Source organism: Prionailurus bengalensis, chromosome X (genome assembly GCF_016509475.1).
Source record: "Prionailurus bengalensis isolate Pbe53 chromosome X, Fcat_Pben_1.1_paternal_pri, whole genome shotgun sequence".
NCBI classification, from domain to species: Eukaryota; Metazoa; Chordata; class Mammalia; order Carnivora; family Felidae; genus Prionailurus; species Prionailurus bengalensis.
In genome coordinates, this window is record NC_057361.1 from 35,604,451 (window position 1) to 35,624,778 (window position 20,328).

Below are 20,328 nucleotides of genomic sequence, written 5' to 3' on the forward strand. Positions count from 1 at the left end.
ATACCAAATGCAAACCTGGAGTTTGACCTTTAATTATTCTCGCCTCCAGCTTGACCTCCAGGTTCCACCATCTTCTTTCTGCACATCTGTTCCCTTTAAACTCTGTCCGGAGCCTGATCAACCTTGATAATAATAATAATGAACAGATCTCCTTGGGAAGACTTTCACAGTCATCCGAAAACGAACGGGAATGGTAAAAGTGGGTGTGGTCTTTGCAGAAACGCTCAGCTGACAGCCTGTTCCGTCGCCTTTGATGCCAGGGGTTTGTATCGGTTTGATTGTCTGGACTCACTGCAGTGACCCCCAAAGCAGGTAAAGCCTGTCTACTGACTTGGCTTCCTTTCCCCCCAGGGGGTGTCCTGCATGCATTTGTTCCGAAGCCCCTTAGTTCTGGTTATCTGCATAACAAAACGCCTCCAAATTAGCGGCTCAAAACCGCAATCACGTATGTTGCTTACAAATCTGTAGTCTGGGCGAGGCCAGTGGGGGTCAGCTCGTCTCTAGTCCATACAGTGTCTCTGGGGAGGCCTGACTGCTGGGGACTGGAGCCATCCGAAGGCTCCTTCACTCACAGATCTAGCACGGGCTCTGTGAGATCATGACCGGAGCCGAAGCCGGATGCTCAACCCACCGAGCCACCCAGGCGCCCCAGCATTTTCCTGACCTAGCTTCTGCTGTCTTCCCTTGGTGGACGCAGTCACGACAGCCTGATCGGGTTCAAGGGAAAGGGGACATAGACTCCATCCCTGGAGACGTCGTCGTCATTGGAAAGCCGGCGTCGCCTTGAGGAAGAGCCTGCGGGAGGGGAGGGATGCGGTGGCCGTATTCATCTGCTGGGGTCGCCACAGCAAAATCCTACAGGCTGCAGGGCTTAAACAATGGAAATTTGTTCTTTCACAGTTCTGGGGGCTAAAAGTGTAAGAGCAAGGTGTTGGCAGGTTTGGTTTCTCCTGAGGTCTCTCTCCTTGGCTTGCAGACCTGTCCTCCCTGCGTCCTCTCATGACCTCTTCTCTGCGCGCACGTCCCAGGAGTGTCTTCCTCTTTCTATGTGGATGCTACTCCTAATGGATTAGGGCCCCACCCCTGTGATCTCACTTAGCCTTAGTTACCTCCTCATAGGCCCTGTCTCCAAATACAGTCACACTGTGGATTAGGGCTTCAATGTATGACTTCCGGGGTAGGGGGGACACTACTCAGTCCATAGCAGTGGCCATCTTTGAAAAATACAACCTGCCACAGGCCCTTAGCTGTTTCTGTCTCTCCTTCCCCCCCCCCCCTCTCTGAGTCTCCCAGCCTGAAATCATCTTTCTCAAGTGGTAAGTGGGTTAAAATGACCGCGTTGAGGTTGACCTGCAGGGGAGGCTTGGAAGAGGCTGCCCGTGAAGGTCTTTCCTTTCACGAGCCAAGTGCACCTGCCCAGTCCTGGGGTACAGGAATGTCTGAGGACTGGCAACGTAATCCTCCCCTTGAAACTGGCAGGGCCGAAGAGCGACAGCAGACGCTCTGGCAATCAGTTCAAATCTTGACCCCCGGGGGGAGTTTGTGTCGTGTCACCTTGACCAGGCTGCAGGGGCGTCTCCCCCAATTCCCTTCCTTTTATGGTTCCAGATCAGGGCTGGGCAGAAGGGAAATCTGCACAACATTTGGAAGGTGGAGGAGAAGCAGCTGTCACTCCTCTTTGGTCATCGTGGTTAGATGCGGTGAACGACAGAAGGTGCCGGAAGGTGCCGGAAGGTGCCAGAAGGTGCCAGCTTGTCCTTACTCTCTTCTGCCCTGCATGCAATTCTGCTTCTCGACCGCTGGCCCTGCTGCACCACAGCCACATCATGCCAGGCCGGCCGCCAGGTGTAGAGACATATCTTCCATGGGCTTCTCCCCACGCTCTCCTTCATGGCCCCGCTCTGGCAGCCTAGCCTCTGACCCTCCAACTTCCCCTTCAGACCCTTCCTTTCCCAGACTCCACCCCCCACCCCCTCCTTGGGGAGTCTTGTTCCGTGACAAAGCCCTTACTCCATAACCCTGCTCGGTGCCTCTGCCCGGAGCAAGGTTTGCACAAGGGAGGGGGAGGATACCCAATGGGCTCAGAGCAGAGTTTCTGGTCGACAGCGAGGCCACACTTTGTCTCCATGGCTGGAATGGTGGTGTTGGAGACGGGGAAGGTCAACGGAGGTTTTTGCAAAGCTAGGAGGAGGCTAGGGCTGGGAGCGGGGCCTCCGTGAGGGGCCCCAGGCACCCTCTCTGCCGCAGAGCACTGCAGATCCTGGCTGTGGATGGTGTTCATTAGGCCCAGCACCGAGGTCTGTCCTCACTTTTTCCGTGACAGCATGTCTCCCCTAGGCTTCAGAAACAGCGTGAACACAGCACAACACTGGAAAAAGCCCATGGTTCTGTGTACTCTGTGCCTCAAGGGGATGGGTCTTTCGGTGAGAACACCATCATAATTCCACAACATTAAAAACAAATGAAAACATCCAACAAGTTCAGAAATCAGTTTGATATGGTGAGCTGACTTCCTTTTCCTTTTCCTTTTTTTTTGAAATTTTATTTTAGAGACAGAGAGCAAGCAGGGAAGGAGCTTAGTGTGGAGCCCAACGTAGGGCTCGATCCCATGACCCCGGGATCATGACCTGAGCCAAAATCAAGAGCCAGACGCTCAACTGACTGAGCCACCCAGGCGCCCCTAAAGATTTTATTTTATTTTTTAAAAAATTTTTTTAACGTTTATTTATTTTTGGGACAGAGAGAGACAGAGCATGAACGGGGGAGGGGCAGAGAGAGAGGGAGACACAGAATCTGAAACAGGCTCCAGGCTCTGAGCCGTCAGCCCAGAGCCCGACGCGGGGCTCGAACTCACGAACCGCGAGATCATGACCTGAGCGAAGTCGGATGCTTAACCGACTGAGCCACCCAGGCGCCCCGCCCCTAGAGATTTTAAAGTGAACTCTATACCCAATGCGGGGCTCGAACTCATGACCCCAAACAAGATCAAATCTTGGGGTGCCTGGGTGGCTCAGTCGGTTAAGAGTCTTTTTTCTTTTCTTTTCTCATCTCGTCTCTTCTCTTCTTTCCTTTCCTTTTTTCTTTTTTTGTGAGCTTTCAAGTGACTTTCACGTGGTCTCAATCCCAACAGTGAAACATTTTAGTACACCCCCCCCACCATAGGTTTATTTAATTACTTATAACTTATATTCACGTGCTAATGCTTTTTGCTAAGATCATAAGGCCATCTGCCTATGTGTGAGGTCCATTATTAACGATAGAAGTCAAAAAGCCATATTTCAAATTATCTTCTTGTCAAGTGTGAATTTTTTTTAAAGTGTATTTATTTATTTTGTGCGAGAGAGAGTGCGAGCAGGAGAAGGGAAGGGGCGGGGGGAGAGAATCCTTAGCATGCTCTGTGCCACCAGCCCACAGCCTGATGCGGGGCTCAAACCCACAAATCGTGACTCATGACCTGAGCTGAAATCAAGAGTCAGATGCTTAACTGACTGGGCCCCCAGGTGTCCCTGAATTTTTTTTTTTTAATATTGATTTATTTTGGGAGAGAGAGAGCAGGGGAGGGGCAGAGAGAGAGAGGAGAGAGAATCCCAAGCAGGCTCTGTGCTGCCAGTGCAGAGCCCAATGCGAGGCTCGATCCCACAAACCACAAGACTGTGACCTGAGCTGAAATCAAGAGTCAGACGCCCAAGTGACTGAGCCACCGAGGGGCCACTGGGTGTGAAAAATTTTTTAAATGAACTAGCTCTCAATCCAAGAGGATTGTGAGCTCTGCCAGCTTCTTCCAAGCTTATGCTTCCATTTACAGTACTTTCTTTAAGCCACAGTTTCGTTAGAGGAATCATTTCAAGCCCCTTGTCTGCTTTGTGATGATTAGTTTGGTTAGAGTGACATAATATAATCTGTAAATTAACTCAATATAGCACTTATAACGGGCCATTTGCTGAAGGTGAAAAATCATTTGAGGTGGATGCTGTCCAAGTCATAGGACTGCCACTCTTGCCTCAGCATTCCTCACCTGTCACCCTGGATGCCGTGCGGTGACGTACAGCCCAAACAAGGCCCGGGGTCAATCTGCACGTTGCATATTGGTCATTGTAACAGTCGGCTCTTGCCGCAATAAGGCTGCGGAACAAACACTCCGAAACTCAGTGGCTTACAAGAATGGGAATTTATTTTTCTTGCTCGGGGTCCGGCAGGGCTGTGGGGATCTGATTGATCTTGGCTGGGCTTGGCTATTTCAGGCTGCGGGTTGGCCGGGAGTGGCTCCGGGTCGCAGTTTTTTGTTTTTGTTTGTTTTTTTTTGAAGTGGTTGACATCTCTATTGCTTTGGAGGTGGGGGGCAGGTGCTCAGGAGCTCTTGGTGGGGCGGGACTCTTCCTCTTCACCGTCACAGGCTTCTGGCGGCGAGGGATGGCGTTGGCTGTGCGAATGGCGACCACGTACGGATCTGGGTGGTCCTTGTTTTTGTGGATCCTGTGCCCGATGCTTCCGAGGGTGGCCCGGGCGTTCTTGTTCGTGGTGGTCCACAGGTAGGGGGTGGTGGGTTTTCCCTGGAGGGATCTCCGCTTCGTGACCACCACTACCCGTTTGCCATCAGCCCCAGACTTCATGCCCACAGTGTAGAGGTGAATCAACCCGTTGTCGTTAGAGGACTTGTGAGCCTTCGGGTTATTGGGGTCAGTGCTGAACGTCTGCTTGTTTCTCTCTTTCTCTTTTTTTATTTTTATTTTTATTTTTATTTATTTATTTTTTTTTTAAATTTTTTTTTCAATGTTTATTTATTTATTTGGGACAGAGAGAGACAGAGCATGAACGGGGGAGGGGCAGAGAGAGAGGGAGACACAGAATAGGAAACAGGCTCCAGGCTCTGAGCCATCAGCCCAGAGCCTGACGCGGGGCTCGAACTCCCGGACCGCGAGATCGTGACCTGGCTGAAGTTGGACGCCTAACCGACTGCGCCACCCAGGCGCCCCTCTTTCTCTTTTTTTAAATTACACTTTGTTTTTAAGTTTATTTTTGAGAGAGAGAGAGAGAGAGACAGAGAGAGCGTACAAGTGGGGGAGGGGCAGAGAGATAAAGACATACACACACACACACACACACACACACAGAATCGGAAGCAGGCTCCAGGCTCCGAGCTGTCAGCGCAGAGCCCGACGTGGAACTCGAACGCACCAATCGTGAGATCATGACCTGAGCCCAAGTCGGAGGCTTCACGGACTGAGCCACCCAGGCGCCCCTGCTTGTTCCTCTTGATCAGGAGCTCCAGGCGACAGATTTGGGGCAGGTCTGGAGCCCGGGCTGATGTGACTATAGCCACCTAGGACCTACAGCGGGAGACACCACAAAGTCATGTGGTCAGCGGTGTTATTTCCATTCCACGTGAGCCGTGAATTAGGATCAAGAAGCCAAACCACCATAGTGACAGAAATGAAAGTTCTGGCATTTTCTTCGTACCTGTATTAGCTTCCTAGGGCTGCTGTGACAAAGCACCACGCGCTGCGTAGCTTAAACAACAGAGGCGTGCCGTCGCCCGGTTCTGGAGGCCAGAAGTCCGAGATCAAGGTGCCGGCAGGGTGGATTCCTTCCGAGGGCCCCAAGGGGGCCTCTGTTCAAGGCCTCTCTCCCTGGCCGGTCTTTTTCCTGTGTGTTTTCATGTGGTCTTTCCTCTACGTCTGTCTGTGTCCAAATGTCCCTCTTTTATAAGGACACTAGTCCCACCGTAATGGCCTCATTTTTAACTCCGTGACCTCTGTAAACATCCCATCTTCAAGTAAGGTCACGTTCAGAGGTACTGGGGCTTACGGCTTCAACATACCAATTTTGGTGGGACGCCAATACAACCCATCAACCCTACCGCTCAGAGGAGTGTCTGGTGTATCACGTAGGGTGTGTGTTACCCGGCTTTGGAGACTTTCTGGCATAGAGACCAGTGGAGAAAGTCTTCCCGTTGGCCCAGTGGTGAGAAAAGGGTAAAGGCTTCAGACTTTAACACCCCACCCCCGCCCCGCAACGATCAGAAGAAACCGTGACCTCTTTGGCCATGCCATACCCTTGTCACCACATCTCACAGTTTGCTGGGGTGGGGGGAGGGGGTGCGGAATCTGTGCCGTTGGCTATAACTTGCCGCGGAGGCAAACCCTCCGCATCAGTCTTTCTGCCCGTGAAATGAGTAACTTCACCTTCCTTTAATGGGGTGTTGTGATGTTTAATGTTTGCCAGAAGAGCCCCAGAGGAAAGGGCAGAATAAATCCTCCCGGTGGTTCTGCAGAACTACCCTGCCTTTCTTGTTCGTGCTCGGGAAGGAGTCCGGGACAACCGGCTGGGCTCACACAAATTTGTGTTCCAACAACCCCGGGTAGAATGGGCCGGCGTGGACGCACGCCGTAAATAACCTTAACACTTTACAGGAGCGCGTGAGGAGGCAATTCTCCTAGCCGGCTGCCCCCGTAATGCTGGCCTGATTCAGTCCTGAGCGATGTGGCCCACATGTGCTCCTGCAACCACAGGGACAAGTGTCCCTTCTGCCATGTCAGCTGTTTCTGTTCTGGCATAAATTACGCACGCTGTAGTCATTTCATTAAGGAATGACATCTCGGGGGGGGGGGGCGCCTGGGTGGCTCAGGCGGTCATCATCTCACGGTTCGTGGGTTCGAGCCCCGCATTGGGTTGTCTGCTGTTAGCACGGGGCCTGCTTCGGATCTTCTGTCTCTCTCTCTCTCTCTCTCTGCCCCCCCCACCCGAAAAATAAATAAACATTAAAAAGAAAAAGAAATTACATTTCTGATGTGACGTGTCGCGTTTCCAGAGGTGAACAGAAAAGGCTGCCATTTTCCCTGAAAACAACCATGCTCCCCGACACCTGGCCACGGGGGACAGGACGAGGCACCAGCAGCCACATGCCATCACACACGACGACGACGACGACGACGACGACAAAGCTGTAACAGAGTGATCGTCAGCTTCCTTTCTTCCTCCTCCCCAACCCTGCGCCTGGTGTTGGAACATTCCAGACATCTGGAATTATGACCAGTTAAATGCAGTCAAACACAGATTTCTTTCTGTGGAAATATTCTGATCTCAGACCCAGGAGGGCAGGGATATTGGGTAACTGCCATCCTTGCAATAAACATATTATGGAAGTTTATAAACTCGGCCTATCTCTTGGCCGCTTGAGGCTTCTGGTGTGCCTGGGATGGCTTTGATTTTGAAATCACTGAGGCGATAGGCAGACTTTTCCTCTCCTTACATTTGCAGAGCAATCTGATAAACACATCTGTGGCAAGTCCTGTTTTGGCTATTTGGGGGCAGACCAAAGGGTAGGTTACTTTTTATGAAATAAATACATACGGAGCATGCATGTGACCCAACGGGAAGAATGGAAACTATCACAAGATATTCTGTGCACACGATATCTAATCTCCCTTTGAGACAGAAGAGATTCAAATGAGCCTCTGCCATTAAAACTTTGATTATCAGAAACTTCATTTTAATCAGGGCTCGCCATAAACTCTGTGTGCTCAGCTGACGTGTGTGTTTAACATTCTCGATAGTATACGCTGTTCCAATTATCCCAATTTTTCCTTTAAATTCAATTTCCCAGGGCCTTGTGGTGTTCGGCTAATCAAGCTCTCACTTTTTAAAAAAGTGTTTACCTCCAGTCTCTCTAGACACGCTGTGTATACACACGCACACAGGCACCAGATCTAGGGAGACGTCGGGGTGCTTTACAGGCAGGGCCAAGCGCACACCCACCGTGCGGCACTTTTGCTGATGACGAGGCGACTCCGGGGCCCGCGGAGAACCCACACGCCGCCAGTTGCAGGCCTGATCACTTCAATGCCTTGCGGGAACATTTCCACGCAACCTCGGCCGGCTACCCACCACCCCCCCCCGGCCCCCCCGCCCCCCCCCGGGCTCTAGCCCCGCCCACGGAAGGCGGAGACGTGCTCTGTGGATAGATGCCTCGCTGGCTCCTTGCTTCCCTCTGCCCCCTTCTTGGTCTCTCACAGAGATTAGCCTCCAGGAATGTGGTTAGCACACACTGAACTCATAACTCCAGCCAGTATATCACAGCACACAATCACAGGAAATACCACATGTCGTTACAACGTGCACGCTCACGCGTCGGTCTCCACACATGCTACACGTAGCAGCACGCACACGCACGTATTGCGCCCGGACCCACGCTACCACGCGCGCTCCACCCTGCGCCCGGAACTCCCCGCGTGTGCCCTGCGGACCCTTGGGCCCCAGCGGGGAAGGGAGAGGATCCCCTTTTTAAATGCTTTTCATCGCCGTGGCTACTTTGCTTCCCGTTCTAGGCTCAGCCCACAAGGGTCAAGAATTGTTACAGAAAGTCGATCTTGGCCCCCTTCCAGGCACCGGAAGGGCTGGGGCTAGAGATTGTGTTATTTCAGTTGAGGGAGGGGAGCCTTTGCCTGCCTCGGATCCGGCGGGGTTGGCTCCTGCAGACCCGGGGAGCCAAGCCAAATGTCCCCTCAGCATCTGCGCATGCCTACGGAGTCCCTTTGCCCTTTGAACCAAGCTCTTTTCTGCCACTGGAATGTTCTCTCCCCCTTTCTCTGCCTATTGAAATCTTCCCTTTTCCTCAATGCCTCGCACAAGCCCCACCTCCCCTGAAGAGGCCAGCTGGAAATGATCTCTCTCTCATTTCAACTCCTTAAAGGCTTTATTTTCTATAGCACTCATTGGACCCAAAGTAAACACTGCCATTGGGCGTTTGGGGGGTTTTTGTGCACGTAAGAGCAGGGACTTTGTTTTGTGCTTCTCTGCCTCCCTATGGAGCTTCGGTATGATGGCTTGCACATAATAGACACTCAACAAATGTTTGTGGATGATGATAATAATACTGACAGCTACCACTGAGTACTTACTGTGTGCCAGGCACCTTATCTAGATGGTTCCATTTAGCCTTTTTGGTTTTGAGGCAATACATTTTATATATGCAGAGCTTTAATATATTCTCTTTGTAAAAACTTAAAATTTAATAGGCAGAGGAAAAAGTGAACGCCTCTTCCAGGCCATTCTCTACCCTTTTTACCCCACCCCCTCATTTCTCTCCCTACAAGTGGCCACCCATAATAGTTTGGTCTACTTGACCTCTGTCTAATATACACATATATATCGCATAGCGCATAATCTCTGTAATCGGGAGATCAGATGTATTGCATATATATCACATATTCATTATATATAGATGTATTACATACATAATGTATACATATTATATATGCTCTCTGATGATATATCATGTATGTATGTAATATATATTACATTATATATGTGTATATATGTAAGATATACCTACATATAGTTAAAAAAAATATATATGATGGAAACCAATTTGGCAATAAATTTCATATATTAAAAAAAAATATATATATATGCTAGGTGTGCATAGCAATTTAAACTTTACAAAATCTTTTTTTTTTTTTTTTTAGTACCCTTTATATCCAGCTTGGAGCCCAACATGGGGCTTGAACTCACCACCTTGAGATCAAGACCGGAGCTGAGATTACAAGTTGGATGCCTAACTGACTGAGCCACTCAGACGCCCCTAAACTTCATAAAATCTTAAGAGGAACAATTATTATTTTTTTTTTAATTTTTTTTCCAACGTTTATTTATTTTTGGGACAGAGAGAGACAGAGCATGAACGGGGGAGGGTCAGAGAGAGAGGGAGACGCAGAATCGGAAACAGGCTCCAGGCTCCGAGCCATCAGCCCAGAGCCCGACGCGGGGCTCGAACTCCCGGACCGCGAGATCGTGACCTGGCTGAAGTCGGACGCTTAACCGACTGCGCCACCCAGGCGCCCCAAGGAACAATTATTATTATAATTATTTTATTTTAATTTTTTAAAGTTTGTGTATTTATTGAGAGAGAGAGAGAGCATGAGCAGGGGAGGGGCAGAGAGAGAGGGAAAGAGAGAACCCCAAGCAGGCTCCTTGCTGTCACCGCAGAGCCCAACTCGGGGCTGGATCTCACGGTTCGCGAGATCATGTCGTGAGCGGAAATCAAGAGTTGGGCGCTCACCCGATTGAGTCACCCAGGCACCCCTGTTATTTTTCGTTCAGATTTGAGAAAAACTGAGGCCAAGGGAGGTTGCTTCACTTTTCTGAGGTCGCACCGGTAGGAAGTGCAAGAGCTGGGCCTTGAACGTGGCCTCTGCTCTTTTGTCTGAATGACCTGTGGACCGCCGGTGTCAGAACACCTGGGGAGCTTGTTCCGTGTGTAGATTGTCACCTGCCTCTCTGTCCTGGGTCCTGATTCAGTAGGTTCGGGATGAGGCCCTAGGTTCTGTAGCGTAGCAGCCAGGGTGATTCTGACGTATGCCGAGGTTTACAAACGCGCTCATCTGCTGGCATCCAGATTGGTCTCCTGCCTTCTAACACCGGGTCTGCCCCAGCTGGAGGGACAGCACCGGGCGGCACACGTGGTGGTTCTTAGATTGGGTCTTTTCCGAAGGCACCTGCTGGGCCTGCCTAGAAGGATCCAGTGAGGTTGAGGCCGTTCCCTGTCTGCCTGTTCTGGCGGCTGGCGGCTACGAGGAGCTCCAGAGCGTCCAGCCTCCTCGAGAGGCTTTTCCTTGTGTCTGTCCTCCTTCTCTCTTGCCGTTGGATCAGCGGGCAGCCCTTTATGGACGCTGCGGCGTCCGGCCAGATTCCCCGCGCCGACCACAGAGCTCATCCCCGGCCGAGCGGTTCACCGTTTCAGTCTGCTCTCGGGAACTGCTCTCTGCCCGCGGGACGGCCTGGCCCACAGCCGACGGCTTGGGGTTTATGTGCCTCCCTGCCCCCAGTGGGGGTGGCCCGTAGTAAAGGACTGACCGACACGGGGGGATATAAACTCCTGACCCCCTCCGTCATGTATGTGGATAAAAGACTCTGTGATCCCCCCCACCCCGCCTTCCACCGGGGGGTCAGGCTGAGGCTAAACCTCCATCTTCACTTATAGCTTCTTCTCCTGCCCGAGTCTGTTTCCTTCCTGCCTCGACCTTTTACTCCCGAGAGCCCTCCCTCAGTAATCCACTAGCACGAGAATCCGTGTCTAGGGCTCTGATTCCAGGGAACCTGACCTGAGACGCTGCTGGTCACCATGGCCCGCGATAATAACCCTCACGGTGCACAGAGATCGTTACCAAGCCATCGCTTGGCCTCTGGGTCCCCCACGTAAGTAATTGGCTCCCTCCCAGGGCCGGTTTTCCAGCCTCTCATCAGAGGCTGGCACGGGGGGCGGGTAAAGAATGATAAATGCGAGAGGGAGCCGTGGTGTGGTGTGAAGCTGAGAAACGCAGTCACCTAGGAGCCAGGAACCGTGGGAAGGTCCCACGCAAAACCGAGTGTCAGGACCACTGGCTGGAGGCACCAATTTGCCTCTCCTTCCCACACACTGGCACCCTGAGGTCCGGAGCCCCCAACGCCTACAAGATAACGGTAGTGCCGCTGGCTGCACATGCAAAATATAGTGAAGGCTGGGCTCTTGGGACATCCAGGAGGGCTTTCAACCTGTTTGCACGCTGCATCGTGGGTTTGGAGAGGCAGGAAGGCAGCGGACATTGACACGGGCCACTGCCTTTGGGCCTAGCACTTTCTTGACAAATACCTGTTGACCTCAGAGGCTTTGTGTCTCTTTCTGCACTTCCCTGACTACTGTCTTTCCAGAAGCCGTTTGGTAGGCAGGTAATACAACTGCTACAATGGGAGACATGTTTTCGTTCGCTTGTTTGTTTTAAGTGGGCTTCGTGCCCAACGTGGGGCTTGAACTCACAGCCCCGAGATCAAGAGTCGCATGCTCTACCGACTGGGCTTGCCAGATGCCGCAGACGTTTGGGTTTTAACTCCTTTCCCGAGTCCTATGGAAGAAGCGATATGTGGCCTGTTCCTTCCCTTCAGAGGTCAGAGCTGGAGAAGGCCTCGATAGGGGATTTCGGATGTAAATAAGGACACTTTGATTCTCTGTAAAAATTACGCGCGATTTCAATACAGAATGCAATACACTAATTAGGGCAAAATGTAAAGAAGCACAACTTTCTGAGTAAATTTTAGCTCACAGATAAATGCTGACTCATCTTCTAATTTTTCTTCTTTGGCTTCAGGGAGAAACTTTAATTTACTCCCAACTATGTTTTACTGCGTTTTGAAAAGTGTCAGGTCCGTGCCCAAAGCAATCTATAGATTCAATGCAATCCTTACCAAAATTCTAGCAGCATTTTTTGTTTTTCAGAAATCTTAAAATTTGTATGGAACCACAAAAGACCCTGAATAGCCAAAGCAATCTGAGAAAGCAGAACAAAGTTGGAGGCATCACACTCCCTGATTTCAAGCTATACTACAAAGCCATAGTAATCAAAACGGTATGGTATGGGCATAAAAACAGACACATAGATCAAATGGAAGAGAATAGAGAGCCCAGAAATAGACCCATGCACACATGGCTACATAATTTACGGCAAATGAGGCGAGAATATACAATGGAGAAAGGACAGTCTGTTCAATAAATAGTGGTGGGAAAACTGGGCAGCCACATGCAGAAAAATGAGACCGGAGCACTGTATTACATCACACACAAAAGTCAACTCAAAAAATGGACTAAGGGGCACCTGGGTGGCTCAGTCGGTTAAGCGTCCAACTTCAGCTCAGGTCGTGATCTCGTGCTTTGTGGGTTCAAGCCCCGCGTCGGGCTCTGTGCTGACAACTCAGAGCCTGGAGCCTGTTTTGGATTCTGTGTCTCCCTCTCTCTCTCTCTCTGCTCCTCCCTGGCTCTCACTGTCTGTGTCTCAAAAATAAATAAACATTGAAAAATAAAAAAAAATGGACTAAGGGCTTGAATAGAAGACCAAAACTCATATAATTCCTAAAAGAAAAACATAGACGGTAAGCTCCTTGACATTACTCTTGGCGATGTGTTTTTTTTTTTGTTTTTTGTTTTTTTTTTGGATCTGACTCCAAAGGCAAGGGCAACACAGGCGAAAATAAAGACGTGGGACTGTATCACACCAAAAAGCTTCTGCACAGCAAAGGAAACCGTCAGCAAAATTAAAAGGCCACCTATGGAATGGGAGAAGACATTTGTAAATCATATATCCAATAAGGTATTAATATCGAAAATATACAAAGAACTCCTACAGCTCAAGAGCAAAAAACCAAACAGTCCCATTAAAAAATGGGCAGAGAACCCGAATCGATGCCTTTCCATAGAAGACATACAAAAGGCCAACACTCACATGAAAAAGTGCTCAACGTCGCTCATCATCAGGGAAATGCAAATCAAAACCACGATGAGATATCATTTCACACCTGTCAGAACGACTAGACTCAAAAAGACAAGAACTAACAAGTATTGGCAAGGGTGTGCACAAAAGGGAACTTTCACGCATTCTTGGTGGGAATGTAAATTGGTGCAGCCACTGTGGGAAGCAGAACGGAGGTTCTTCAAAAAGTCAAAAATAGAGTAATTCCATTGCTAGGTATATATCCAAAGGAAATGAAAACGCTAATTTGAAAAGCTACAGGCACCCCCCTCTGTTCATCGCAGCATCGTTTACGATATCCAAGATAGGGAATCGACCAATTCGTCGATGGATGAACGGACAAAAAAGATGCGGCATATACGTACCGAGAACTACAGCCCAGTCATTAAAAAGAATGAGCTCTTGCCATTTGCCACCACATGGATGGACCTACAGGATAAAATAAAATAAGTCAGACAGAGAAAGACAAATACCATATGATTTCACTTATATGTGGAATCTACGAAACAAAACAAATCAGCAAGCAAAACAAAACAAAGCTCACAGATGCAGAGAACAGATTGGTGGTTGCCGGAGGGGAAGGGGGTTGGGGTGGGAGAAGGGGGGTCAAGAGGTACAAACTTCCAGCCATAAAATAAATAAGTCACGGGGCTGTAATGTACCGCGTGGCAACTATGGTCAACAACATCGGATTGTGTATTATGTAACTTTATGTGGGGGCAAGGGCGGGGGGGGGGGAGGCTAGACTTCTTGTGGTCATCATTTCACAGTGTATACAAATATCGAATCCTTATGTTGCCCACCTGAAACCAATAAAATGTTATATGTCAATTATACCTCAATTAGAAAAAATGTCAGGCCTGGATAAACCTTTCCAGCTCCCTCATAACTGAGGGAGGATGTGGATGTGGTTGACGGGAAAATTGGGCAGACAGGATTGAGTTCCCATATACCCCAATTTCCCCCATTAGAAGACTGGTTCAGTATTGGTCCGTTATCACCAACCGATCTCCGTAGTTTGCATTAGGAGTCACGCTTTGTGTTTTACATTCTATGGGTTTTGACCTATAGGTCATGTCATGTATCTACCGTGACAGTGTCACGCAGAGTAGTTTCACTGCCCTAAACATCCTCTGTGCTCTATTTATCCCTCCCTGGGCCCCCCCGAGCCCCTGGCAACCGCCGATCTTTCTACTGTCTCCATAGTTTTCTGTTTTCCAGAACGGTCACATAGTTGGACTCATACGGTACGTAGCCTTTTCCGATTGGTTTCTTTCACTTAGTTGCATGCATTTAGGTTTCCTCCATATCTTCTCATGGCTTGACAGCTCATTTGTTTTTAGCATGGAATGGTATTCCGTTGTCTGGATGTGCCTGCCCCTTTACTATACACTAGACGTTGATGTGAGCGCTAAAGAGATTCAAAAGGGGCAAAGGATCAGCGTCTACCGCTGAGGAAATTCTCGTCTAGTTGGAGAGAGAAGACACGCACAGCCACACAAAGTCAGCTAAGGATATTAAGTAGTAAGTCAGACGTACCGAAAGACACATCTGGGACAAATAACTGCCGCAGCAGCTATGGGGCAGAAAGAGTTCGAGAAGGTTCCACGGAGGAAGTGCAATGGGTCGGGGACAGGGCGAGACAGAGAGGATGAAGAGGGGATTCAGGAAGGCTGCGCGTGTCTCAGCTTTTGACCCTGTGTCCTCTCCCTCGGGCTGTACACAGAGGAGAGAAAAGGGAAATGACGTGCCCACAGTGTGTCCATTTCTCTGGCGGGAGACTGTCCTCCCACGGGGAGTTTGGCAATTAGCTCGAAGGTGGATGAGCTCATTCTGACTCTCAACAGGTGAGCAGCTGGCGCCAGGGAGCTGGTGTCTTTATTAAGTTCCATCTCCAGGCAGCAGGGCCTCTCAAATCTTTAGCTAAACTCTGTGTGTGTGTGTGTGTGTGTGTGCGCGCGTGCGCGCGCGTGCGTGTAGTATAAAGTTTATTTTAGAAGAGATCATTTTTTATACCTTTTTTTTTGTGGTGAGATAGGTAGTAGGATACTAGAACATTTTTATTCCAGTCTTCATATCTCTTCTGCATTAAAAAAAAACAACAACCCCGGCATGGAGTGCTTCCTGAATTTTGCATGCCACTGTTGTGCATGGGCTCAGCTGACTGTCTCTAGATCGTTCCATACGTGCTGCCAAAGCGAGCACTTTACCACTTTAAAAATTCTTGGTGGTGGCGGGGTGGGGGGGGCCTGGGTGGCTCAGTCGGTGAAGCATCCGACTTCGGCTCAGGTCATGATCTCGCAGTTTGTGAGTTCGAGCCCCGTAACCGGCTCTGTGCTGACAGCTTGGAGCCTGGAGCCTGCTTTGGATGCTGTGTCTCTGTCTCTCTCTGCTCCCGCCTCCCCGCCCCCCTGCTCATGCTCTGTCTGTCTCTCTCTCAAAAATAAACATTAGGGGCGCCTGGGTGGCGCAGTCGGTTAAGCGTCCGACTTCAGCCAGGTCACGATCTCGCGGTCCCGGAGTTCGAGCCCCACGTCGGGCTCTGGGCTGATGGCTCAGAGCCTGGAGCCTGTTTCCAATTCTGTGTCTCCCTCTCTCTCTGCCCCTCCCCCGTTCATGCTCTGTCTCTCTCTGTCCCAAAAATAAAAATAAACGTTGAAAAAAAAAACATTAAAAAATTTTAATTAATTTTTAATTAATTTTTAAGTTTATTTATCTGTTTGAATTCTTTTAGTTTATTTATTTTTTAATATGAAATTTATTGTCAGATCGGTTTCCATACAACACCCAGTGCTCCTCCCAAAAGGTGCCCTCCTCAATACCCATCACCCACCCTCCCCTCCCTCCCACCCCCCATCAACCCTCAGTTTGTTCTCGGTTTTTAAGAGTCTCTTATGCTAGTTTATTTATTTTTGAGAGTCACACACACACACACACACACACACACAGAGTGCAAGCAAGGAGGTGCAGAGAGAGACACACACACAGAATCGGAAGCAGGCTCCGGGCTCTGAGCTGTCAGCACAGAGCCCGACGCGGGGCTCGAACTCACGGAATGCGAGATCATGACCTGAGCCGAAGTCAGCCGCTTAACCCACTGAGCCATCCAGGTGTCCCTATGTTTATTTATTTTGAGGGAGTGAGAGTAGGAGGGGAGAGGCAGAGAAAGGGAGAGAGAGATAATCCCAAGCAGGCTCCCCACTGTCAGCTCCGAGCCCCATGTGGGGCTCGAACTCACAAACCGCAAGATCATGAGCTGGGTGGAAACCGAGAGTTGGACGCGTTAAACCAACTGAGCCTCCCAGGCACCCCTCTCCCACTTTTTAATATAGTAAAACATACATAACATAAAGTTGACCATCTTAAGCATTTTTAAGCGTACAGAGCGTTTTCATCTTCCCAAACAGAAACTCTGTCCCCCTTAACTACTAACTTCCCAGCTTTCCCCAGTGCCCCAGCCCCCGGCAGCCACCATTCCATTCTGTCTCTATGAATATGACTACTCTAGAGTAGAGTATAGCACTTGTCCTTTTGTGACTGGCTTCCTGTTCTCCAGAGGGGGTGCCACCATTTTCCATTCTCCCCAGCAGGGCCCAAGGCTTCCGCATCCCTGCCGACACTGTTTATTTTCTGTTGCTTTGTGTATTTGTTTTTTGCCAACCGTCATCTGAACGGGTGCCGACGGGTCTCTCATTGTGGTTTGGCGCTGTAGCTAAACTTACTTGTTGGGGAAGCGGCAGAGAGTAATGGGCGCAAAGTAGTGATTCCTGCTGTGAGTGGACTCAGTTTGGGGCGTCGGGAGGCCAGCCTTCCCACGACTTGACAGGTTCACCGGCTCTCTGGGGCCCGTTGTAGAAGATACCTATGACATGTTCAGATCCCTTCCATGTACCTTATCACTTCATGCGCAGAAAGTTCTTCTGAATATTTCAATGTGCACAGATATGCACCCACAATTGTATTTTATCTTTTGTTAATTTATGTTTTGTTTCACTTTATTGGAGTTTATTTACTTACTTTTATTTTTTAAGCTTATTTACTTATTTTTTGAGAGAGAGAGAGAGGGAGCAGGGGAGGGGCAGGGGAGAGAGAGAGAAGGGGAGAGAGAATCCCAAGCCGGCTCCACACTGTCGGCACGGAGCCTGCTGTGGGGCTCGAACTCACAAACTAGGATATCATGAGCTGAGCCAAAATCAAGAGTCAGATGCTTGACCGGCTGAGCCACCCAGGCGCCTTATTTATTATTATTATTTTTTTAAGTAACCTCGACACCCAGCGTGAGGCTCAAACTCCTGACCCTGAGATCAAAAGTTGCACGCTTCTCTGACTGAGCCAGCCAGGCGCCCCTATTTTGTAAACATCAAGCAAGTTCAAATGCAGTGAATCCGAAAGCTGGGGTGGGGAGGGCTGGGTAATCCCGGCATAAGAGCACTGGGCGCGGGATGCAGTGGGGGAGAGGAACGTGGAACTCGCGTTCCCTTCCTCCCACCTCTGTTAGCAAGGTCTGTGTTTTTGTTTTTGTAGTACATTCCAGTGTCTGTCGTCAAGCACACACGAGACTTTCCAGGAAAGCCAAGGCCAAGGCTGGGCTAATTTGGCTGGTAAAGACGCAGTGAGCCACTTTTCGATTTGGACGCTTTATTACTTACAAAAACAGCGAAAGGAAGATCACCAAAAAGGATGCCACTGAAATAAGCATCAAACGAGGCGGTTTTGTGGTCTGCAGCCCTGTCCCGTGACAGGTGGTAGGAAGGTCTCCTACCGCATCAGAATCCAGGAATTTCTCCCGACAGCCTCCCAGGGCAGATGGGGAGGCGTTATGGGCTGAATTTTGCGCCCCCTACCCCACTTCGTGTGCTGACGTCCTAGCCCCTAGTGACTGTATTTGGAGACAGAGCCTCTAAAGAACTGATTGCACAGAAGCAAGATCCTACGGGTGGCTCCTAATCCAACGTGACTGCTGTCCTCGTGAGGAGACTAGGACACGGACAGGGCGCACGGAGGGAGGAAGCCGTGAGCACACGGGGCTTTTTTTGCCATCTGCAAACCAAGGAGAGGCCTGCCACAGGCCCCCTCCCTCCCCCCAGCCCTCAGAAGGAGCCCACCTGGCTGGCACCTTGATCTGGGACGTCTAGCGCTGGACCTGTGACAAATCAGATCTCTGGAGTTTGAGCCCCCAGCCCGTAGTACGGGAGGCGCCCGGAAGCCGGCCTCAGAGCAGTTCCCCACAGACCTCGATCTTCTCGTGTTCTGCCAGGACCCAGATCAGTGGCGGTTCAAGCCCTGCCGGCGCGGCCACGTGGCAGGTCACTGGGACGCCGTGGGGCAGCGGTTCCCAGGGGAGCACTTGCCTGCAACCCGCTTGGTAGACAATGAGATAGCGTGCTAGCCGCGGCTTTCAAAGATTTTAATGCGCCTGTTTGTGCTCACTTGTGAAGTATTGTTTTCACTTTAAACTTTCTTATTTCGGGGCGCCTGGGTGGCTCGGTCGGTTCGGTGTCCGGCTTCAGCTCAGGTCATGATCTCGTGGGTTCGAGCCCCGCGTCGGGCTGTGTGCCCACAGCTCGGAGCCTGGAGCCGGCCTCCGATTCTGCGGCTCCCCCTCTCTCTCTGCCCCTCCCCCACTCGAGCGTGCGCACGCTCTCTCTCTCAAAAATAAACATTAAAGGGGCGCCTGGGTGGCTCAGTCGGTTAAGCCTCCGACTTCAGCTCAGGTCACGATCTCGCCGTCCGTGAGTTCGAGCCCCGCGTCGGGCTCTGGGCTGACGGCTCAGAGCCTGGAGCCTGCTTCCGATTCTGTGTCTCCCTCTCTCTCTGCCCCTCCCCCGTTCATGCTCTGTCTCTCTCTGTCTCAAAAATAAATAAAACGTGGAAAAAAAATTTAAAAAAAAGAATAAAAATAAACATTAAAAAAATAAGAAAATTTTTATTTTAAAAATCGGACTCTGCTGCAACAGGGTCCTCTGGAGGCCAACATTTCCACGGGCGGCCCGCCGAGTCGACACCAAAGGTCATGGTGGCTTAGTATAGGACAGTGGCGATGAAGGTGGAAAAAAGTGGATACACTGGAGACACGTAGGATGTATGGCAAATCTCACCGTCCCCACCCCATGGCACTCCCTTCCCCGGCTCATATGTGAAAAGTCTTTCTAGACAGTTAATGCACACAAGTCTCCATGTATAAAGCTCTGTTTGGCCTTTTGTTGGCTTAAAAAGTGGGATCGGTATTTTTGCCACATGCCTTTTTTTTTTCCACTTGATGGTAGGTGGGCAGCCTGACATATCAGAGCCCACACAGCCAGCTCACCCTCCTTTTTTATTGGCTGCAGACTATTCCAAGTCAGGATTAAGCATTAGATTATATATATATATATATTTTTTTTTTGACAGAGACAATACCTTTCAAAAAATTTTTTAATGTTTATTATTTTTAAGAGACAGAGAGAGAGAGAGAGAGAGACAGACGGAGCATGAGTGGGGGAGGGGCAGAGAGAGGGGGAGACACAGAATCCGAAGTAGCTCCAGGCTCCGAGCTGTCAGCACTGAGCCCAGCGTGGGGCTCGAACTCACGAACCACGAGATCACGACCTGAGCCGAACTCGGATGCTTCACCGACTGAGCCACCCAGGCGCCCTGAGAAAGAGAGAATATCGTAAGCAGGCTCCACGCTCAGCGCACAGCCTGACTCGGGGCTTGATCCCACGACCCTGGGATCATGACCCGAGCCGAAATCAAGAGTCGGACGCTTAACGGACTGAGTCACCCAGGCGCCCCGACCCCACTATTTTTACACTTGATCTTAGCCAAAGGGCCGAGAAGTGATCCGACCCCACCTTTTTTTAACGTTACAATAAACACCCTCGGACATTCAGGCTTATTCTGTCCGGGGGGGGGGGGGGGGGTTCTGTGAGATAGATTCCAGAGGAAAAGTGTTGTCAAGAGGGATACGCCCGGCAGACACGTGTTTCTACGTGCACCCAAAGTCACATACAAAAATGTTCATAGCAGTCCTGTTTACAATAGCCCCCAACTGGAAACAACCCAAATGTTCTTC

General features: G+C 50.2%; 1 protein-coding gene across 1 annotated transcript; it reads right to left on the minus strand.

The window, feature by feature from the left end:
- Positions 1-4,232: 4,232 nt before the first annotated feature.
- LOC122477044 (60S ribosomal protein L28-like) lies at positions 4,233-4,703 on the minus strand (the record flags this gene model as incomplete). The annotated part of the gene is made up of 1 exon (XM_043569971.1): positions 4,233-4,703. A coding segment is annotated over one exon (471 nt), but the record flags the coding sequence as incomplete, so codon positions are not given.
- Positions 4,704-20,328: the final 15,625 nt, after the last annotated feature.